The 16,300-nt window shown below is 38.7% G+C and overlaps 1 protein-coding gene across 6 annotated transcripts in view; it reads left to right on the top strand.

Moving 5' to 3' along the window:
- Positions 1–15,811, top strand: part of BIRC6 (baculoviral IAP repeat containing 6) — a 183,139-nt gene extending 167,328 nt beyond the window's left edge. For all 6 annotated transcript variants that reach the window (XM_056357629.1, XM_056357633.1, XM_056357630.1 and 3 more), the window contains exons 68-74: positions 398–508; positions 1,727–1,944; positions 2,597–2,758; positions 4,296–4,373; positions 9,238–9,426; positions 13,254–13,388; positions 14,422–15,811. In XM_056357629.1, the coding sequence (XP_056213604.1) occupies positions 398–508; positions 1,727–1,944; positions 2,597–2,758; positions 4,296–4,373; positions 9,238–9,426; positions 13,254–13,388; positions 14,422–14,601 (1,073 nt within the window). In that variant the 3' untranslated portion in view covers positions 14,602–15,811. The remainder of the gene's footprint in view (positions 1–397; positions 509–1,726; positions 1,945–2,596; positions 2,759–4,295; positions 4,374–9,237; positions 9,427–13,253; positions 13,389–14,421) is intronic.
- The last annotated feature ends 489 nt before the right edge of the window (positions 15,812–16,300 follow it).

Below are 16,300 nucleotides of genomic sequence, written 5' to 3'. Positions count from 1 at the left end.
ATGTTTATAACCAGCTCCTGATTTTGGAGAGTGCATCAAGCATACGTGTGTGAATGTCCATCCACACAAGCATGTCATACTTTCTATTTTATTTAAAAAAAAAAAAAAAAAAAAAGGATTGGAAGAAACAGTAAAAATATTCATAGCAGCAGCAGTCAAGAAGTATTTCTGAGCTGAGATTATGACCTTTGTTTACTTTGAGCTGTTCAGATAATGAAATACATGGTAGTGAGAAAACCAGATTTATATATTTTGAGTGATCCCCAGTTCTGAGACTTCTCTGCAGACAATGTAACCATAAAATGTCATTTCAAGTTGAACAGTCCCCAAATGATTGCTGTACTTGTCTCAAAATTACATGGCTAACTACAAGTAATCATCACATTTCACATAACAGAAAAGAAGATGGCTGAATATTCCAAAAAAGCTGCTGTGAAGCCCAAGCCCTTGTCTGTTTTACGGTCTCTTGAAGAAAAGTATGTGGCTGTCATGAAAAAACTTCAGTTTGGTAGGTTGAGAAGTGTGAATATTTGTTTTTTAGAAAGCAGATACTGAAGAAATATGTAATCTCTTGGACAGAGCCCCTAACTATTTTAAAAGTTACCAACTTTTTTACGTGTGACGACCAATACTTTTCACATGTGGAAAATTATGTAAGTCTGTATTTTCAGGTTACCGACTAAGGTACTCTTCAAACTAGTAATAAATGTTTTTAGCATATGCTAGATTAATTAAAGGGACCAGATGACTTCATAGACTCATTTATGTTGGAAAAGACCTTTAAGATGAAGTCCACCAAATTTAATGATAGTGTTTATGTTTTCATTCCAGTAATGATTTGTCAGTCTTTCAGTCCTCAAATTGAATTGAAATGTTAGTAGATTTTTTTAAAGCTTTTGTTAATGTAGCTTTTATATTTTTAAATGGAATAGAATTCAGATCAAAATGTGTTTTTTAAAATGAAACTGTAGTAAACTTCATTGTGTCCTTTCATGAAGTGCAGTATGTTGTATTTGGAACATGTGATGGGAATCAGTGCTAATTTTGGACAGAAAAGGAATGTGTTAAAAAAAATATCCTAAAGAACAAAGAGTATCTTATCCTAAAAGAGCTATAAAATTATTGCAAAAACATGTTCTATGAGTATTTTTTGAGTTGCAGTGACAGCATTTGCAACCATATTTCTTTGCTGTTACATTTGTAAGGGATTTTGCTCACGGATGTTTGTGGAGCGTATGCCAAGAATAGGAGGTAGGAAGTTTGTCATGGTGGCTTTTCACCCTGGCAGCTGTGCTGCAGATTTTGCATAGTAAGTGATTAAAGAAAACTAGCTTCGCTCTAATTTTTTTATGATTATTTAATAATATTGCAACCTCCACACAAGTAAATACTGCTGGCAGTTTGCTTCACACTGATTCCTTTATTAGCGTTATTACGTATTCATAAGTTATCATTATATTCTTGGTCTGGAGCAGCTGGTAGCTTTCCAAATCAGCAATGGTATATGTTTGACACATTGTATATGAAAGCTTGTAAATTTGCTGCAGAAATTAATTCGACCCAGGACTGTTAATGCTTTGGTTTCTGTGATCACTGTTAACTCACAAAATACTTATTTTTTGCATTAGTATAATGCAAATTAAACTTCCTGATTTTAATGCTCAGAATCTTTATCCAAGACTAATCCAATGTTTTCCTGATGCATGAAATTTTTCTTCTCTTCTAGATACATTTGAAATGGTTTCTGAAGATGATGACGGGAAATTGGTTTTTAAAGTAAATTACCACTACATGTCTCAGGTGAAAAATGCAAGTGACGCCAACAGCGCTGCCAGAGCCCGACGTCTCGCTCAAGAAGCTGTGACTCTTTCAACCTCACTGCCTCTCTCGTCTTCATCCAGCGTTTTCGTACGTTGTGATGAGGAGCGGCTTGACATTATGAAGGTAAAGAAGCAAAGTTATTTTTGTTTCCCTCTTTCAGCTTGGCATATAAATGTTTAAGAAGGTGCCTTAAATCTTAAGGAAATCCAGAAGTATTTCATGTGTGGTTTAATTGCTGTCCAAACATCAGTGTAAGTAGGAGCATTTTAGTCTGATCCTGATTTCTCAAAAACTTGGCAGGGGGCAGGGAGGGCCCATCTACCCCAGGAGTACTCTGTTATCCAAGGAGACTTCACAGGTTTGTTCTTCTTCAGCTGTTCTGAAGGGAAAAGTTAAATTTTGTTACTCCATTTTGGTCAAAGTGTATCTTTGCATAGACCATTTTAGTCAACTAAAAAGCATCAGCAATGGTGAAGTACACGGAACATCTCTGGACCTCAAGTTTGAAGAAAAAAATCTTAATAGCATCCAACAGGGGGTAAAGTTTTAGCTCCTGTTTCGCTTTCCATTTGTAATCTGGAAAAATTCAGGTTAGCAGAGGGCTTCATAGCATCGAAATGAACAGGCTGACAGCCTGCATATGATTGTGATGTCTACTGGTATTTTCTGATAAGTAGCACGTGGAAATATAATGCTTCATATAACTTACAAAAATCTCAACTGTGTGACAAATACAAGGGGTTTTCTGAAAACTGTCTTTTGTTTACAATGGTAGGTTCTCATTACTGGTCCTGCAGACACCCCTTACGCAAATGGTTGCTTTGAATTTGATGTGTATTTTCCACAAGACTATCCTAATTCCCCTCCACTTGTGAATCTGGAAACAACTGGAGGCCACAGCGTGAGATTTAATCCGAACCTCTACAATGACGGCAAGGTAGGTCGGCTTTGGTCTTAGCTATAGATGTAACAAGTGAAACAGATGAAACTTTTTTTTCCTTTTGCTATCAGTCAGCCGCTGGAGGAACCTGTTTGGTTAAAACTGGTCTTCAAACTGAAAGGAAGAGTGATTTACCAGTTTCAAATGGGAATCGTCTCCTTTCTGAATAGTCTTGGAGATTGTTTTAAAGCCTTTATGAGCTGGATTGGACCAAAAAAGCAAGGAATTTTGACCTAGAAAATTGTTCTTTTCCACCTTCTTTGTTGAATTAACCAGGCAGAAATCTATTTTGGCTAGCTGAAATGCGCCTTCCATGGACGAAGTGTGCTTCGCATCAGCTGCAACTGAATGTGTTTGCCAAGTGCCTTGGCTCTCTTTTGTCGTGCAAAAGTGCTTTTTCTTGAGGGAAGATGAAAACTTCCCTGAACCTCTATATCCTTTATACAAGAAAATGCAGCTCTAAAATATGGACTTAATGACAGTTTTCTCAAAAAATAGTAAAGCTTTTGGAGATAATATTAAAAGTTAAAACAAACAAGTTTTCCCCCTTCCCAACCTCTGTCTCCTTGGTATGTTGTGGCTCATTCTAAAGGCTCCAAAAAGCTAACAAAAGTCAAGTGGACATGAGGGAGATGCAACTTCTGTTTGTATCCAAAACCAGCACATGTGAAATTTTCTGTGGAGCTACAGAGGTGGCTATGTGCATGTCTCCACTGAAGCACAGACCCACAAAATAGCTTTGGCTGTAGCACTGTGGCACTCCTTCAGCTTTTTTTTGGTGTGTGTAAACATTTAATCCATAGTCTAACATTTTTCCCTTATGCCACTGTCATTCATGGGTTCCCCATGCTCCCTGTTTTTGCAAGCTCTAATACTCCTTTTCTGTACTAGACACGGGGGTTTCTCTTAACATGGACACAGAATGTAATTCATACCAGATTATCTCCTTTTTTCTTTGCCCAGCCTGAAGTCTTGGCAAATACTTGCCTCTAAATTTCTCTGCTTATTTTTTCTCTTTATGTTCCCTATCTTTGGTTGTTCCATTTCATGGTAAGGTTCAAGAAGACCACAGACTTCCCTAAAGTCAAGATCAGTCATAAAAGTTAAGGAATATTTTCAATTCCTTGATAGTCTGTGTGACAGAAACCACCACCATTCACATGTTTAAGCAGAATGACTATCTTTAAAAACCACAACAGTAAGTGTTAGAACAGTATTTAAAGAGGAAAGTAAAGAATCGGGTAGTATTCAGGACTCATTTATTTTTGGAGCCACTAGAATCCATAGGTTTTCCTTGAAGAGAAGTTATCTATCTTGCCTTGTTCATTTATTAACATGCTGTTCTTATCTTCATTATTTTTATACGCTTTCATTTCAAATTAGTTTCATAGGACGCAAATTTGTCTCTTTTTTTTGTCACAATGTTTTTCTTTGTTAAAAAAAAATTAAATGTAATGTCAACATTTTGTTCTGCCCAAGCAGAACAACTTCATCATCATATCTGTCTACGGTGTTAATAAGGTCACTTTTTCAGGTGTGTTTAAGCATCCTTAACACATGGCATGGGAGGCCAGAAGAGAAATGGAATCCCCAAACGTCAAGTTTTTTACAGGTGAGCATTTCTTCTCTTCAGTAGATGACATTTTGGAGTATTAAGTGTTCTGTCAGTCCTAAGGATTCTTTTTCTAGTGCTTTTAAACCGGAATTTTCTTCCTCAAATAAGCATAAAAAAGACAAAAGTCCAGAAATCATTCTTGGAACACTAGAGAAACACTGTGGAGTAGGCAAGTTCTTCAAAGTGCTTTTTCCAACCAGTATTTCTATTGGTCTTGTCTTGAAGAGCGGCTGTTCATGTGTGCAGCTCATTCCTGTGCTGCCTGGACTTTGCTTGGATGATTTCAAATACTGTATTTAAAAAAAAAAAAAAACCAACAAAAAACCACACACAAAAAAAAAAAGACTGGAAGAGGGCATCACCTCCTGGAATTCTATCACAGGCTATTTATGGTGAAGACAAAGTAGGCTCCATGTTGTGAGAGATGGGAAAGTGAAGCATAATAGTGCAAACTGTAAAGATACCCCTCCAAAGTCTACAAGTACGCTGAATAGAGGAATAAAACTGAAGGGAGTTAGTGCAGGCACACTGGGTTCAGTAACAATTAGTGTTAAATTAGACTAGAATTTATTAGGACATAGAGTCCTTACAATTTTCAGCTTTACACCGTAGAAATGACTGATAAGTTCATATGTTAAGTAAAAGTAAAGCTTGCAATGGATTCTTTCCCAAGGCACTTCCTGAGTTTATTCCTTCCTTGGAGTAATTATTTTCTGTTCCAAATCCTGAATGGCTGTATAGTTTCTGTTTCAGCATAGTAGAATTACAGGCCTGGCCTTCAGCGGAACAGATTTCAGCTTGATCAGGAATTGCCCTTGCAGAGCCAGCTGATCAGTCTCCTAAAAATTCAAGAATGGTCTGTACCAGTGTGTGAAAGTCAAGCAAGAGTGACAGAAAGCCAGTACGGGTAAACAAGGAACTCCTGCCTAAGCATGACTGCAAAAAGAAAGTACACAGCAAGTGGAAGGAGTAGAAGGGCTAATTGTGAGAAATAAAAGACATTGGCCAAATATTCAGGAGAGAAATTAGGAAAACCAACGCTCAGGTGGTGTTGATAATGGTAAGGGATGTAAAGAGGAACTGAAGGGGCTCCTTTTAAGTATTTGGCAGCAAATGAACATGTTTTCCTTAGGTTTTCCTGCTGTTCAGTGGGGCAGGGAATCTACAGACCAGGGCAGAGAAAGGCAGAGGTCATCTCTGCCTCACTCTTTAGGGGTAAGCTTGCTTTCCCATGTCCCTGAGCCCTCAAGAGGAAGGTCTGTGAGAATGAGGAATTTGCCCACAGTAGAGGAAACGGCGTTCAGTCTGGCGGGACCCACACGTTCATAGAACCAAATCTTACACATCCAAGGTGCTGAGGGAGCCAGGCAGTATCACTGCAAAGCCACTAGCTCTCACCTTTGAAAGGCCAAAACAATTAACGGAGCTTCCTGGCAAATCTCCCGCTCAACTTCTAGATGGGCAAGAAGGAGGATCTGGGGACCTGCAAGCTGGTCAGCAGCACCTTGTTGTCCTTGGGAAGATGATGGAGCAAATCATCCTGGAAGCTATTTTCAAGTACACGAAGGACAAGAATGTGATTGAGAACAGCCAGTGGGGATTTACTGGGGGTGAGCAGGGCCTAACCTGCTTGCCTTCCACAGTGACACGGTGGCTGGCTTTACGCAAAGCGAGAGCAGCCGATGTAGCTTGCTTTGACTTGGGCAAAACCTCTGATGCCGTCTCCCTGAGTACCCAGACCGGCGAGACATGTATTGTAAGAGGGTGGAAATGTGGCTGGACCAATGGCAGGAGGATCTTACTGCTGTCTTCAGTACCTAAACAGGGCAGGTATGGAGAAGACGGAGCTAGACGCCTCTTAAAGATACAGAGCACGAGGACAAGTACCAGTTGACACAAGATGGGATTTTGATTAAATATTCGGAAAAAAAATTTCACTGTGCGGGTGATCAAACACTGGGACAGGCATCCAAGAAAGACTGGGGAATTTCCATTCTTGGGGAGATTAATGTTCTCTCTCCCTTCATGGGACAACTATGACTTGGAGATGTAAGTTGTAGTTCCTTACATAGTGTTAACTCCCAAGATACACCACTAGTTAATCAAGAGATGAACTGAAATTTTTGACTGTAACTATAAAATCTGTGTAGAAAGGTGCAGGTATTAGGAAGCCCTATTTTCACCAAAGTCTTTTTTCTTAGATTAAAATGTTAGATTTGATTGTTTGTAATCTCATGTAGCATTTAAGTTTCAAATTTAGAAGTTTTTTTAGGGTTTCATTTTGAAAATAGTAGGAGAGCTGTTGGAAAAAGCTCCTCCATACTGTGAGAAAAACACTTTATAGCTATTAAATGGCAAACAGCTGTAAGACTAAATAAATTGCTTGGAAAGAATTAAGTGCACCATGTTTTTTCTGGCTTAGAGATTAATCTATTGTCAGACCACCCAAAATACTTCAGAAATTAAATTTTATAACCCAAATGAAACTGGAAGATCGGTTTAGTTTCTCATTCATCACAATTATAATTCAAAGTAACAACTGGTTATTAAGGCCAAGAAATTACAATGTTGCCTAGTCTCAGATTTTGCTACTATTTTTAAAAAAACAAACAAAAAAGACCCAAAAAAGCAAAACCCAACTACTTCCAGACATATGTAAAGGCCACAGATCACCAAAACACCTAAGGGACCTGAAGTACTCTGCCTTGGCTTAGCACATTGGCATTGATATTCTGCCTTTTTTAGTGTCATAAATGGCCATTTTCTTGCTGGAATCTTGCTTTGGAAGGCACATTCTGTATTTTAATGCATTTATAAGTATTTAATTTTTTAAGATTTAGAAAGCTACAGCTACTTCTAGTTGAATGCGTGGCAGGCACAGGAGACAGTGCCATGGTGTGTACAATACCAGCAGGTAGCTGCAGCACCTGCCTGAGAAATGTGTCTAATTTCCCTTCTCATCCCAGCGGGGGATGCCAGTTCACATTCCCCACTGCACAGCCGTGTGCCCTGTCCGTCAGCACAAAGGCTCACCTGCCCTAGATGGCCCTTCTGTGCACAGCAACCACACAGCTGCAAAGAGAAGTGTCACGGCACCAGAAGGAATACGGGGGTGATGGTGGGACTGAGACTAACCGGGGTCAGTCAGCTGATTCTTGGGCGATTGCTTTGATGCGCGTTACTGGTTTGGTGTTGTGTCTATGGTATGGGTACACAGCGCAGAGAGCTGGGAAGCTGGAACGCTTTTGTGCTGGCTTTGCTACAACAGAAACTCGTGAGAGAATGCCACACAGAGCACAACTGTCCAGTTCAGGGGTCCTCAAACTAAGGCCCGCAGGCTGGATACGGCCCCCCAGGGTCCTCAATCCGGCCCCCGGTAGTTACAGGACCCCCCCGCCAGGGGCTGGGGGGGAAACCAAGCAGCCGCAGATGACTGCCTGCCACTTCATCCGTGCGCCGGCCCCCTGGTTAAAAAGTTTGAAGGACCCCTGCTCTAGTTGTTGGGGCGCTGGCCTGTGAAAGAACCAGTCTTGTCTCGTTGCTGACACGGTATCTATCTGATGGAAGCTGTACTTTCTCTGTATTCCAAGAAAAGGATGACTGTTGTCTTCCATATCCAGATTCACAAACTGGGCTGCTAAATTAGGGAATGGCTTCAAGCTTTCAATTGTGTCTAGGCTGGGAGGAGAGTCAGTTCTAGAAGCAGCTGCCCTGACATTTTTCATCTATTTCAGTGGATAGCTGGAAATACCATTCGTAGGTGTGTAACATATCATCAGCTTTTCAGTATTTGAGGAAATGTAAGTGTTCAAATCACTTTTTGAATCCTTTACAGTTCTGGAACTAGGTTTGTGTCAGAGAATTATAATCCCTAAAATTCATGGTCCTGAGTTTGTAAGAAAAAACTATCCTTCATTTGAGGGGTAAAAAAAAAAGTCAATTATGCCTTTCTACCTATAGAATAATATTTTTGCAGTAACATAATTTTGGTTAAGTACAGCAAGACAGGGATGAACAGTCCAATACTGGAAAAAACTAGCAAGCCATCAAATCATGAATATGCAGTACATATACATTTGGATCTCTAAGTGCCCTATGTAGGAATTCTTTGTTTTGTATTAGGAATATTTGGGTATATAGTTAAATGCCTTGTATGAATGCAAGTATCTATTCCTACATGTACTTGATTAAAAAATTGAAAGGAGGAAAACTGATTTCCTTATCACTGAATAGTTGGTGCTTTGTTGATACAGTACTGAAAACATCTTTTTTTCCTCTCTTAAACAAATAGTGAGGTTTTGTTTTAATGGCATATGACACAGTGTTGTATGTACAATCTGAAACGAAAGTGCTAATAAAAACAGATGTAAATCAATTGAATGCATTTGAAAGTAAAAATGGGAGAGCATGTATACCAAGATTAATTTCACCAGCTCATGTTTCACCTTCCTTGTTCCTTTTCTGTCTGTTTCAGAATTAGAAGTAGTAAGCTCAGCCACAGGAAAGGTTGAAGAATTGTTGACTGAGAAATTGACAAATACACTTTCCTTTTACAAAAGGGTGCAATCAGGCATCTCTTCCTTAAAACATTTTATTTTACTTATACTTGTATTGGTTCTGGTTTTTAACTTATATTTGTCATTTTCTCAGTGTTTGAGCTAAATACACAGTCGTGAGACTTAATGTTTTTATGTGTAGTAACGGTTTTGGTTTGAAGGAGGTGTGGACATTCCCTGCTTTGTATCACAAATGAAAGTAGTTCGCCATAGAAGTGGTTTTGCATATAAGGTGAGCAAAACTATGTACATTTGTAAAAACAAGTGGTAGCACAATTTTAATATTTAGTTTTTTCTCTTAACAGGTGTTAGTGTCTGTTCAATCCCTAATACTGGTAGCAGAACCATATTTTAATGAACCAGGTTATGAACGATCAAGAGGTACTCCAAGTGGTACCCAGAGCTCCAGAGAATACGATGGAAATATACGACAGGCAACAGTCAAGTGGGCAATGCTTGAACAAATCAGAAATCCCTCGCCATGTTTTAAGGAGGTAGGTTTTGTGAAACATGAGAAATACTTATTTTGTTTGAGTGTTAAGAATAATGCAAATATTTGGAAATGTCACATATTAGGTAGGTGTCTGTTTTAGCTTCCTCTTTACTCCATGGGGCAACTGAATCTAGAGACTGAAGTGAACAAGGATGCATCTGACTTCCCAGATTCTTTTCTGTGAAAGGAGAGTGCAGACAAATTGGGACTGACCTGTAAGGCAGCTTGGTGCACAGCTTGATAAAACGTGGTTCACACACCTTGGCTTGTTCTTACTGCCAGGCGGTACCTTCTCCGTTTCACGTGAAAGCTGTTGGTCAGCCCTGCAGATGGGCACTCGGTGTTTGTTAACCTGCAGGGCTAACAGGGAGTAGCTTTCCAAGAAATATGAATCCGGAGCAAGTATTGGGAGATGCTTTGGATACACCAAAAAATTGGAAAAGTGCCTTAAAACAAATTCCAGCCTGCATGTTATGTACGGCAGGATCTGCAAAGCATTTGTGCGAAACTAGAAATCTATGCCTTTGAAAACAACTGTCTTGATGCTGATAAAAGCAATGCTAGCCTTCATGCATTTGCAGTGTCTTAAAAAATTTAATTTTTATTGCTTAGTTTGTTTACATTCCTGAAAATAGACTACCTCTCCCATACCATCATAGGATAATTTACTTGTTAGGGACTTTTCTCGATGTCTCTAGTCCAACTAATTCCTCAAAGCAGGTCAATAAGATCCCAGGGACTTGAACATATATGGCAAAGGATTCAAAGAAAACAGAGCTGAGGATACACTGAGAGAATCTCTATGAATATTAATGCAAAATGGACGGTCAAACATGGGTCACCTCACAGTACTACCAGCAAATACTTAGAAAAATACATTTTACTCTGAACAACGACTGTTGCCACTTCCAAATTGAGGTGTGGTACCATCTTGTAGCATCACCTATGCTTTCAATTGTCTGCCTACTAAAATTTTGAAAAAGTGTAGTTATTTTAGGGTGATGCTAAGTGAGGATTTTAGGACGTTGCTAAGCGTGGCATCTGAGTGAGAGGGTAGTCTCCCATCACTTCCTTGCTGTCCATAAAAACATCCTTTGCAATGCAAAAACCTTTTACCATTAAAATTACTCTGTCTTGTGGAATAAGAAGCTATAGACACTCCACCTGCATGACAGGAGTCAAATATTTTATCTACATGCAGCTGGATAAGGATGTGCAGTGTACTCTGGTGTCTTGAACTAATGAAGAAAACCATGGTGGTGGCTCTAAATTACCTCTTACATGTTTTACTCAGTAAGTTGAAGACCATGATAAAGATAGTGTCATGACACACAATCAAATAATGTCTGCTAACAGGTGATTTTTTTCTAGCTGAAGGTAACAATTACACTTTTGCAAAAAAGGTCCTCAAATTACAGTAAGTTTAAATTCATTGAAGATATCAGAAGGTGGTGGGCTCCCTGACAGTAATGCTCCATCTTTCTTTTCACATATACTAAAATGAAGGCTATGCAGTATTACAGTGTTTGGTAAGTGAATCCCAGTTTGCTGTTATTGCGCTTTTCTTCAAAAGAATCTCATCAATATTGTTCTTACTCTTCAGCGTAGCATTTCTACTACTTTTACGGAAAAGGCAGCTTGTAAGCTGACATCCTGCCCCCCTTCAGGAAGGTGAAGTAACAAGGTGTATCCAAATGGTGATGTTTCAGTGGAAAACCAGCCGTTCCCTGAGAACAGATAACTTAAGAACGCGCCCATAGTTAACAAAAGACAGATGTCGGAAACAATACACCTACTAGCTTTCTAAATGTGGTGTGTAGCTAGGACTGAATTAAGCTAAGCCACACACACAGAGAGAAATTAAAAGTAGTATTAAGAGGTAGACAGCAGTTTGCAGAGGTATCATAAACATTTGAAACTCCCTTCTGCTACCTCTGAACAGGTAAGAGTTCTGCTGCACAGAAGAGAACTGGCCACCACTTAACAGCTTTTGCTCTGGTTTAGGTAACTGCAGTTTTCCTCATTTCCCACGATAGTTTCCTGGTTTTCCTTGTGTTGAGGTCTTTATGACACTATGATGAAATCCTGAAGATTCTGAGAAGTTTGAAGCTACGATAGCCTGCTCCTGTAAGGAGAAGTTTGAGGCAAAGACAGCTTGCTTTTGTGTTTAAAACCACAATCATACTAGCTTAAGCTTGGGGTCCTACCCCTGTGCCTTATCAACTTGTGCAACATGAAAACTCCCTTTCTACTTCTCTAAATACATATTCACGATCATGTAAAGAGGCACGGATCTTTCTTTCTACATATGAAAAATTTGAAATTATGCACTGGAATGCATGACATTTTCCCCTGATGCAATAGCAGAATTTTGGAAGAATGCTAGATTCCATCTGCGGCCCCATCCAAATGAAAATGCATCTCTCTCATAGATTATCTGAGCACTTCTCTGACAGACTAGCTTCTTGTTAAGACCTCTAGGTTTTGTGAGGAACCTCAAGAGTCATGATCATTCAGGAGCATAAATGCAAAGGCATCCTGAAAACTGAGGTCTAAGAAAGAACGTGTACGCCCTTCAGCTCCTAAGATCTTTTGTCTTCACAAATCTGAGGTGTCTTAAATGACAGGTAGGCTCAGGAGATCTAAACTGCCTGTCTTTGGGAGTTTTTCCAAGCTCCATTATGGATATAAGGAGCGCATCCAGAACTGAAGTCAATTATGCTTTCAATATGCAGTTTTTCTTTAGACAGATAGCTACATTCTCTAACCTCTAGAGGAAAAGATTATTTTGTCAATTATGTTGCAATATTGCCAAGAACTCTCTGTGCTCAGTAAAATTTCAGGTTTATTGTTTCTTTCAGCAGGCAGAGTTTTAGAAAACTGTTTAAGAGAAAGCCAACGCTAAGTAGTTTCACAGCTTTGTCTGAGGGTTGACTGGTTGGGGTTTTTTTAAACTCAAGGCTGTACAGAAATACCAGACTTACTATGCGATCAAATACTGGTTCCCACCCAAACTGTGGGCAGTTCAACTACTATTCCCCGGGAATTCTAGTGTCCCCAGAGGTGCTGCCTCTGCCGGGGGCATCTAACTGTGGTTGCACCTCTTCCATAGAAGCTGCAATGATCCTTCTTCTATATGCAGAAGCTTGTTATGTTCCCGTGCTCACACGGTTGACAGTGTTTCTGCTTACCTGTTGTCTGTTCAAACAGCACGTGGGTAGCATCAAGGGAAGACATGGTGCTTTTATTTAAATCAGCATAGGCAGGAAGTAAACGGGGCTGTGAAAGCAACAGTAAAAGCCTGAATATTGCACTATGCATGCAAACATAAACATCCATACATAGTGCCTGCATAGTAAGATCATCTTTGAACTGAAGAATGTGTCTAACATTCTGCTATCACTTTTTCTTTTCCCTGGTGTGATACTGTATTTCTGGCACTCATTTACCCTTCCCCCAGATGACACGCGTGAATGGCGAGATGGCAGCCTGCACAGAAATAGTAGATTCATACAGACTGGGGGAGAGGTCAGGGCCAACCACTTCCTCAAAACAGGATCACCTGATTTCAAACCAGGTTCCTTGAGGCTTTTTCCAGTTGGGCCTTGGAAACCTCCAAGGACAGAAATTCCACAATTTATCTGCAACCTGGTTCAAGGCTGAATTATCCTCACACTGGTTTTCTGTTTGTTTCTTTGGGTTTGGGTGATTTTTTTTTCCTTATACCCAATTAGACTCATAGGGGTCTTGCAAATCTTGTATTGTTAAAACATAAGGTTCTTAGAAAACCGTGAACGCTGTTCCTTCATTGGGAATATTTCCTTGCAGGTCATCCACAAACATTTTTACTTGAAAAGAGTGGAGATCATGGCTCAGTGCGAGGAGTGGATAGCAGACATACAGCAGTACAGCAGTGACAAACGGGTAGGCAGGACTATGTCCCATCATGCAGCAGCTCTAAAGGTGAGATGTGCTTTTATAATTTTATGTTCTTTAGTCCAAAGGTGACAAATGACAATGAAATTGCTCACCAGCTTGAGTTTTGTAATAACGCTAATAGAAAAACCCAGCAACTTTGAAACATGAAAACAAACCTGTTTCCCAACTGTCGAGATAAAAGTGTATGTGCACTCCACTTCCTCAGTCATGTTTTTTCTGCAAGTTAGATTTTCCTGTAGCACCTCTCCTGCCTGTTTTTTTAAAAATACTTATCTAAGATACCAGAGAGTTCATACTGTTCTGTCTAAGGAGTTTCTGATAAAGTTGTACTACAACTAATGCCTTGCCAGGAGGCAAGCTTTTTCAATAGACAAGCATGGCTATTAAAACTGTGGTCCATTACAATTGTAATAACTTTTATCAAATTATAACCATTACACATGTTTTCTTCCTTCCTAGCCAGGTGCTATCATTTGTGTATTTTGTGTCCACACAGACAACAGACCTGTATAATTTTTCAATTTTTCTTCCCCTGAGGAGCAACAAAAACTTTTTTTTTTTTAAAGGCTGCTTTTTTTCTACTGCTAGACTTGCTGTGACTGGTCTTCAAAATTAAGTTACTGTTAGTTACTATGATCAGTATAGAAATCCCTGTATATGTGTCTGTAACAGATCTCATCGGGAACTCTTGTAAATTTATGTTTTGACTGTATGACCTACCTCATCCAAGCGGGTTTCTGCTGTGATCGCAGAACACAGATGACTCGCCTGCAAGACAAATAGCATAACATTTATATCCATGCACTTGCTTGCTGCAGTTCTGTTTACTGCCTTTAATTTGTCCCTAGCAGCACCTGCTAATTATTCTGTCACTACAGGGAAAATACCAATCCTTAAATACAGGAGAAAAGTTCATCCAGTCATTGAAACAGTATGTTTAAACCTTTTCAACTAACTTTTTTCTTTTTTTTTTTTTTTTTGCTTTATGTTGTCTAACATTGTGAAAAGTACTGTTTTAACTATGGTTTTCCACACTGACTTCTTTTTGTTTATTCAGCGTCATACAGCTCAGTTGCGGGAAGAACTACTAAAACTTCCCTGTCCTGAAGGATTGGATCCAGATAGTGATGACTCCACAGACAAATGCTGTGCCACAACAAGTTCGGAAGAGACTATGTTGCACGAACAGGTTAAACCCAGCAGCAGTAAAGATATCCCGTCTGGTTTCAAGTTATGAGTTGCATTGACATGGACTTTCTAGACACAAAGGCTTTGAAGCACAAGCCAAATATGTCAATATTTGTATGTAAGAAGCTAATTATGTAATAGGTAATGAAATTGAAACTATACTATGCCCTTAAGGATATACAGTTTAATTCAAGATGATCTTTTATTTACCTGTACAAGAGTGTAAACTTTTTTGTGCTTTTATTTTTCAATTGTGAGAACCACTGATTGGTATGTTTAAAAAAGTTATGTATACAAGAAATGGATAAATCACTGATATATAAGGGAAACTACCTTAGGAAAGAATGTTTACTGAATGTTTATTATTTTTTTTTACTTGTAGAGTGAGGGCGGTTGTAACAAAGAATATATATTGGTCATTCTTACAGCTACTATTTAAAGTCAGAAAATTTTCACTGAATTTGATAGATTTTACGTTTGGCCATATATTCATGCTCATATTTGATTCTAAAGAAAACCTCCTGTATACTTCAATAAATGTTAAATGGACATGATCCCTCTTTTATGATTTACTGGTACATTTTTTAAATAAACTGCCATAAAATACATTCTAGCTGAAGACTTGCACTTGTATGACTGAATTCATTGCAGTCAACATATTTAATTTTATGGTTACTAATTCTAAAATGCAGATGAAATAAATGCACATGGTTTACCTCATGCCAAAATTTGGACTTCTGAATTCATCTTTTGTTTGGCTATTTTATGCAAACTAACAGTATTCTAAATTTCTTAAGGGCTATTCTGGAACAAAGTCTTTTCTCTGTTGAAATGTCCGATTTTTACATAATCAGCTGTACTCTAAGTACTGACATGGGCTAATGACGTGCCATGCGGGACTCTTAACGTTCTGTAGTTCCTGCTGTACAGACTTATTTCCAATTTTGTATTTGCAACCACAGATCCCTAACTAAAAAGGGTAAGGGATTTGCTTGATTTAATAATCAAGTCTCACTTTTAACATAACATGCATTACTTATTGCTGTTCTTTGATTTTGAGCAGTCCTTGAAGGACTAAAAAGTTATTACTGGTATTACCTCAGACTAATGATCTGTTGTACTATAAATAATATAAATCAGGCAAAAATGAAGCTTTTTTGTTTTCTATTTGTTCTTTGTTTATAAGATCACGCTGGAATTTTTTCACTTTTTGTTTTACAATGTATTATTTTCAATCATTAAAAATGGCACCAACTGAGGGTTGTGTTCTTATGCTGATGGTTCACAGACTTTGGTCAGAACAATCAAAGTACAATTTTTCTGGTGTATAGATATGTTGTGTTAATCCAAGGCCTGTCCTGATTGTACATACCTCTCAAAATACCGACTTCGGCACATTTGCATTACTTCAGGGGATCCTTAATCAAAAAGCAAGACAAGCAGCTCTGTGCCAGAGCTACTGGGAAATACATGAAGCAAGAGTTTATGCCACATAGTCCTCATCAGTGTTACTATGGCACTGCAGTTTTCTAGGTGGGTATCTACTTACCTTCTATGACTGTGATACTCTTGTAAAGGCTCCAAAAGCAGAATTATCCTATAATAAAATATTATATATAATATTACTGACTATATTTAAGTTAGTTTCCATTAAAGCTCTTCATTTAGTACTTAAGCTGCTAGCAGTCTTTTTATAAAATCCTAGCACTTGTACCAAAACCAAAGGTCTCAGATCTGAAGATCCTCCT

This window comes from Falco biarmicus, chromosome 12 (genome assembly GCF_023638135.1).
Source record: "Falco biarmicus isolate bFalBia1 chromosome 12, bFalBia1.pri, whole genome shotgun sequence".
In the NCBI taxonomy this organism is placed as follows: Eukaryota; Metazoa; Chordata; class Aves; order Falconiformes; family Falconidae; genus Falco; species Falco biarmicus.
Note: the sequence above shows the minus strand (reverse complement) of the source record. Positions and strands in the feature narration are given on the sequence as shown.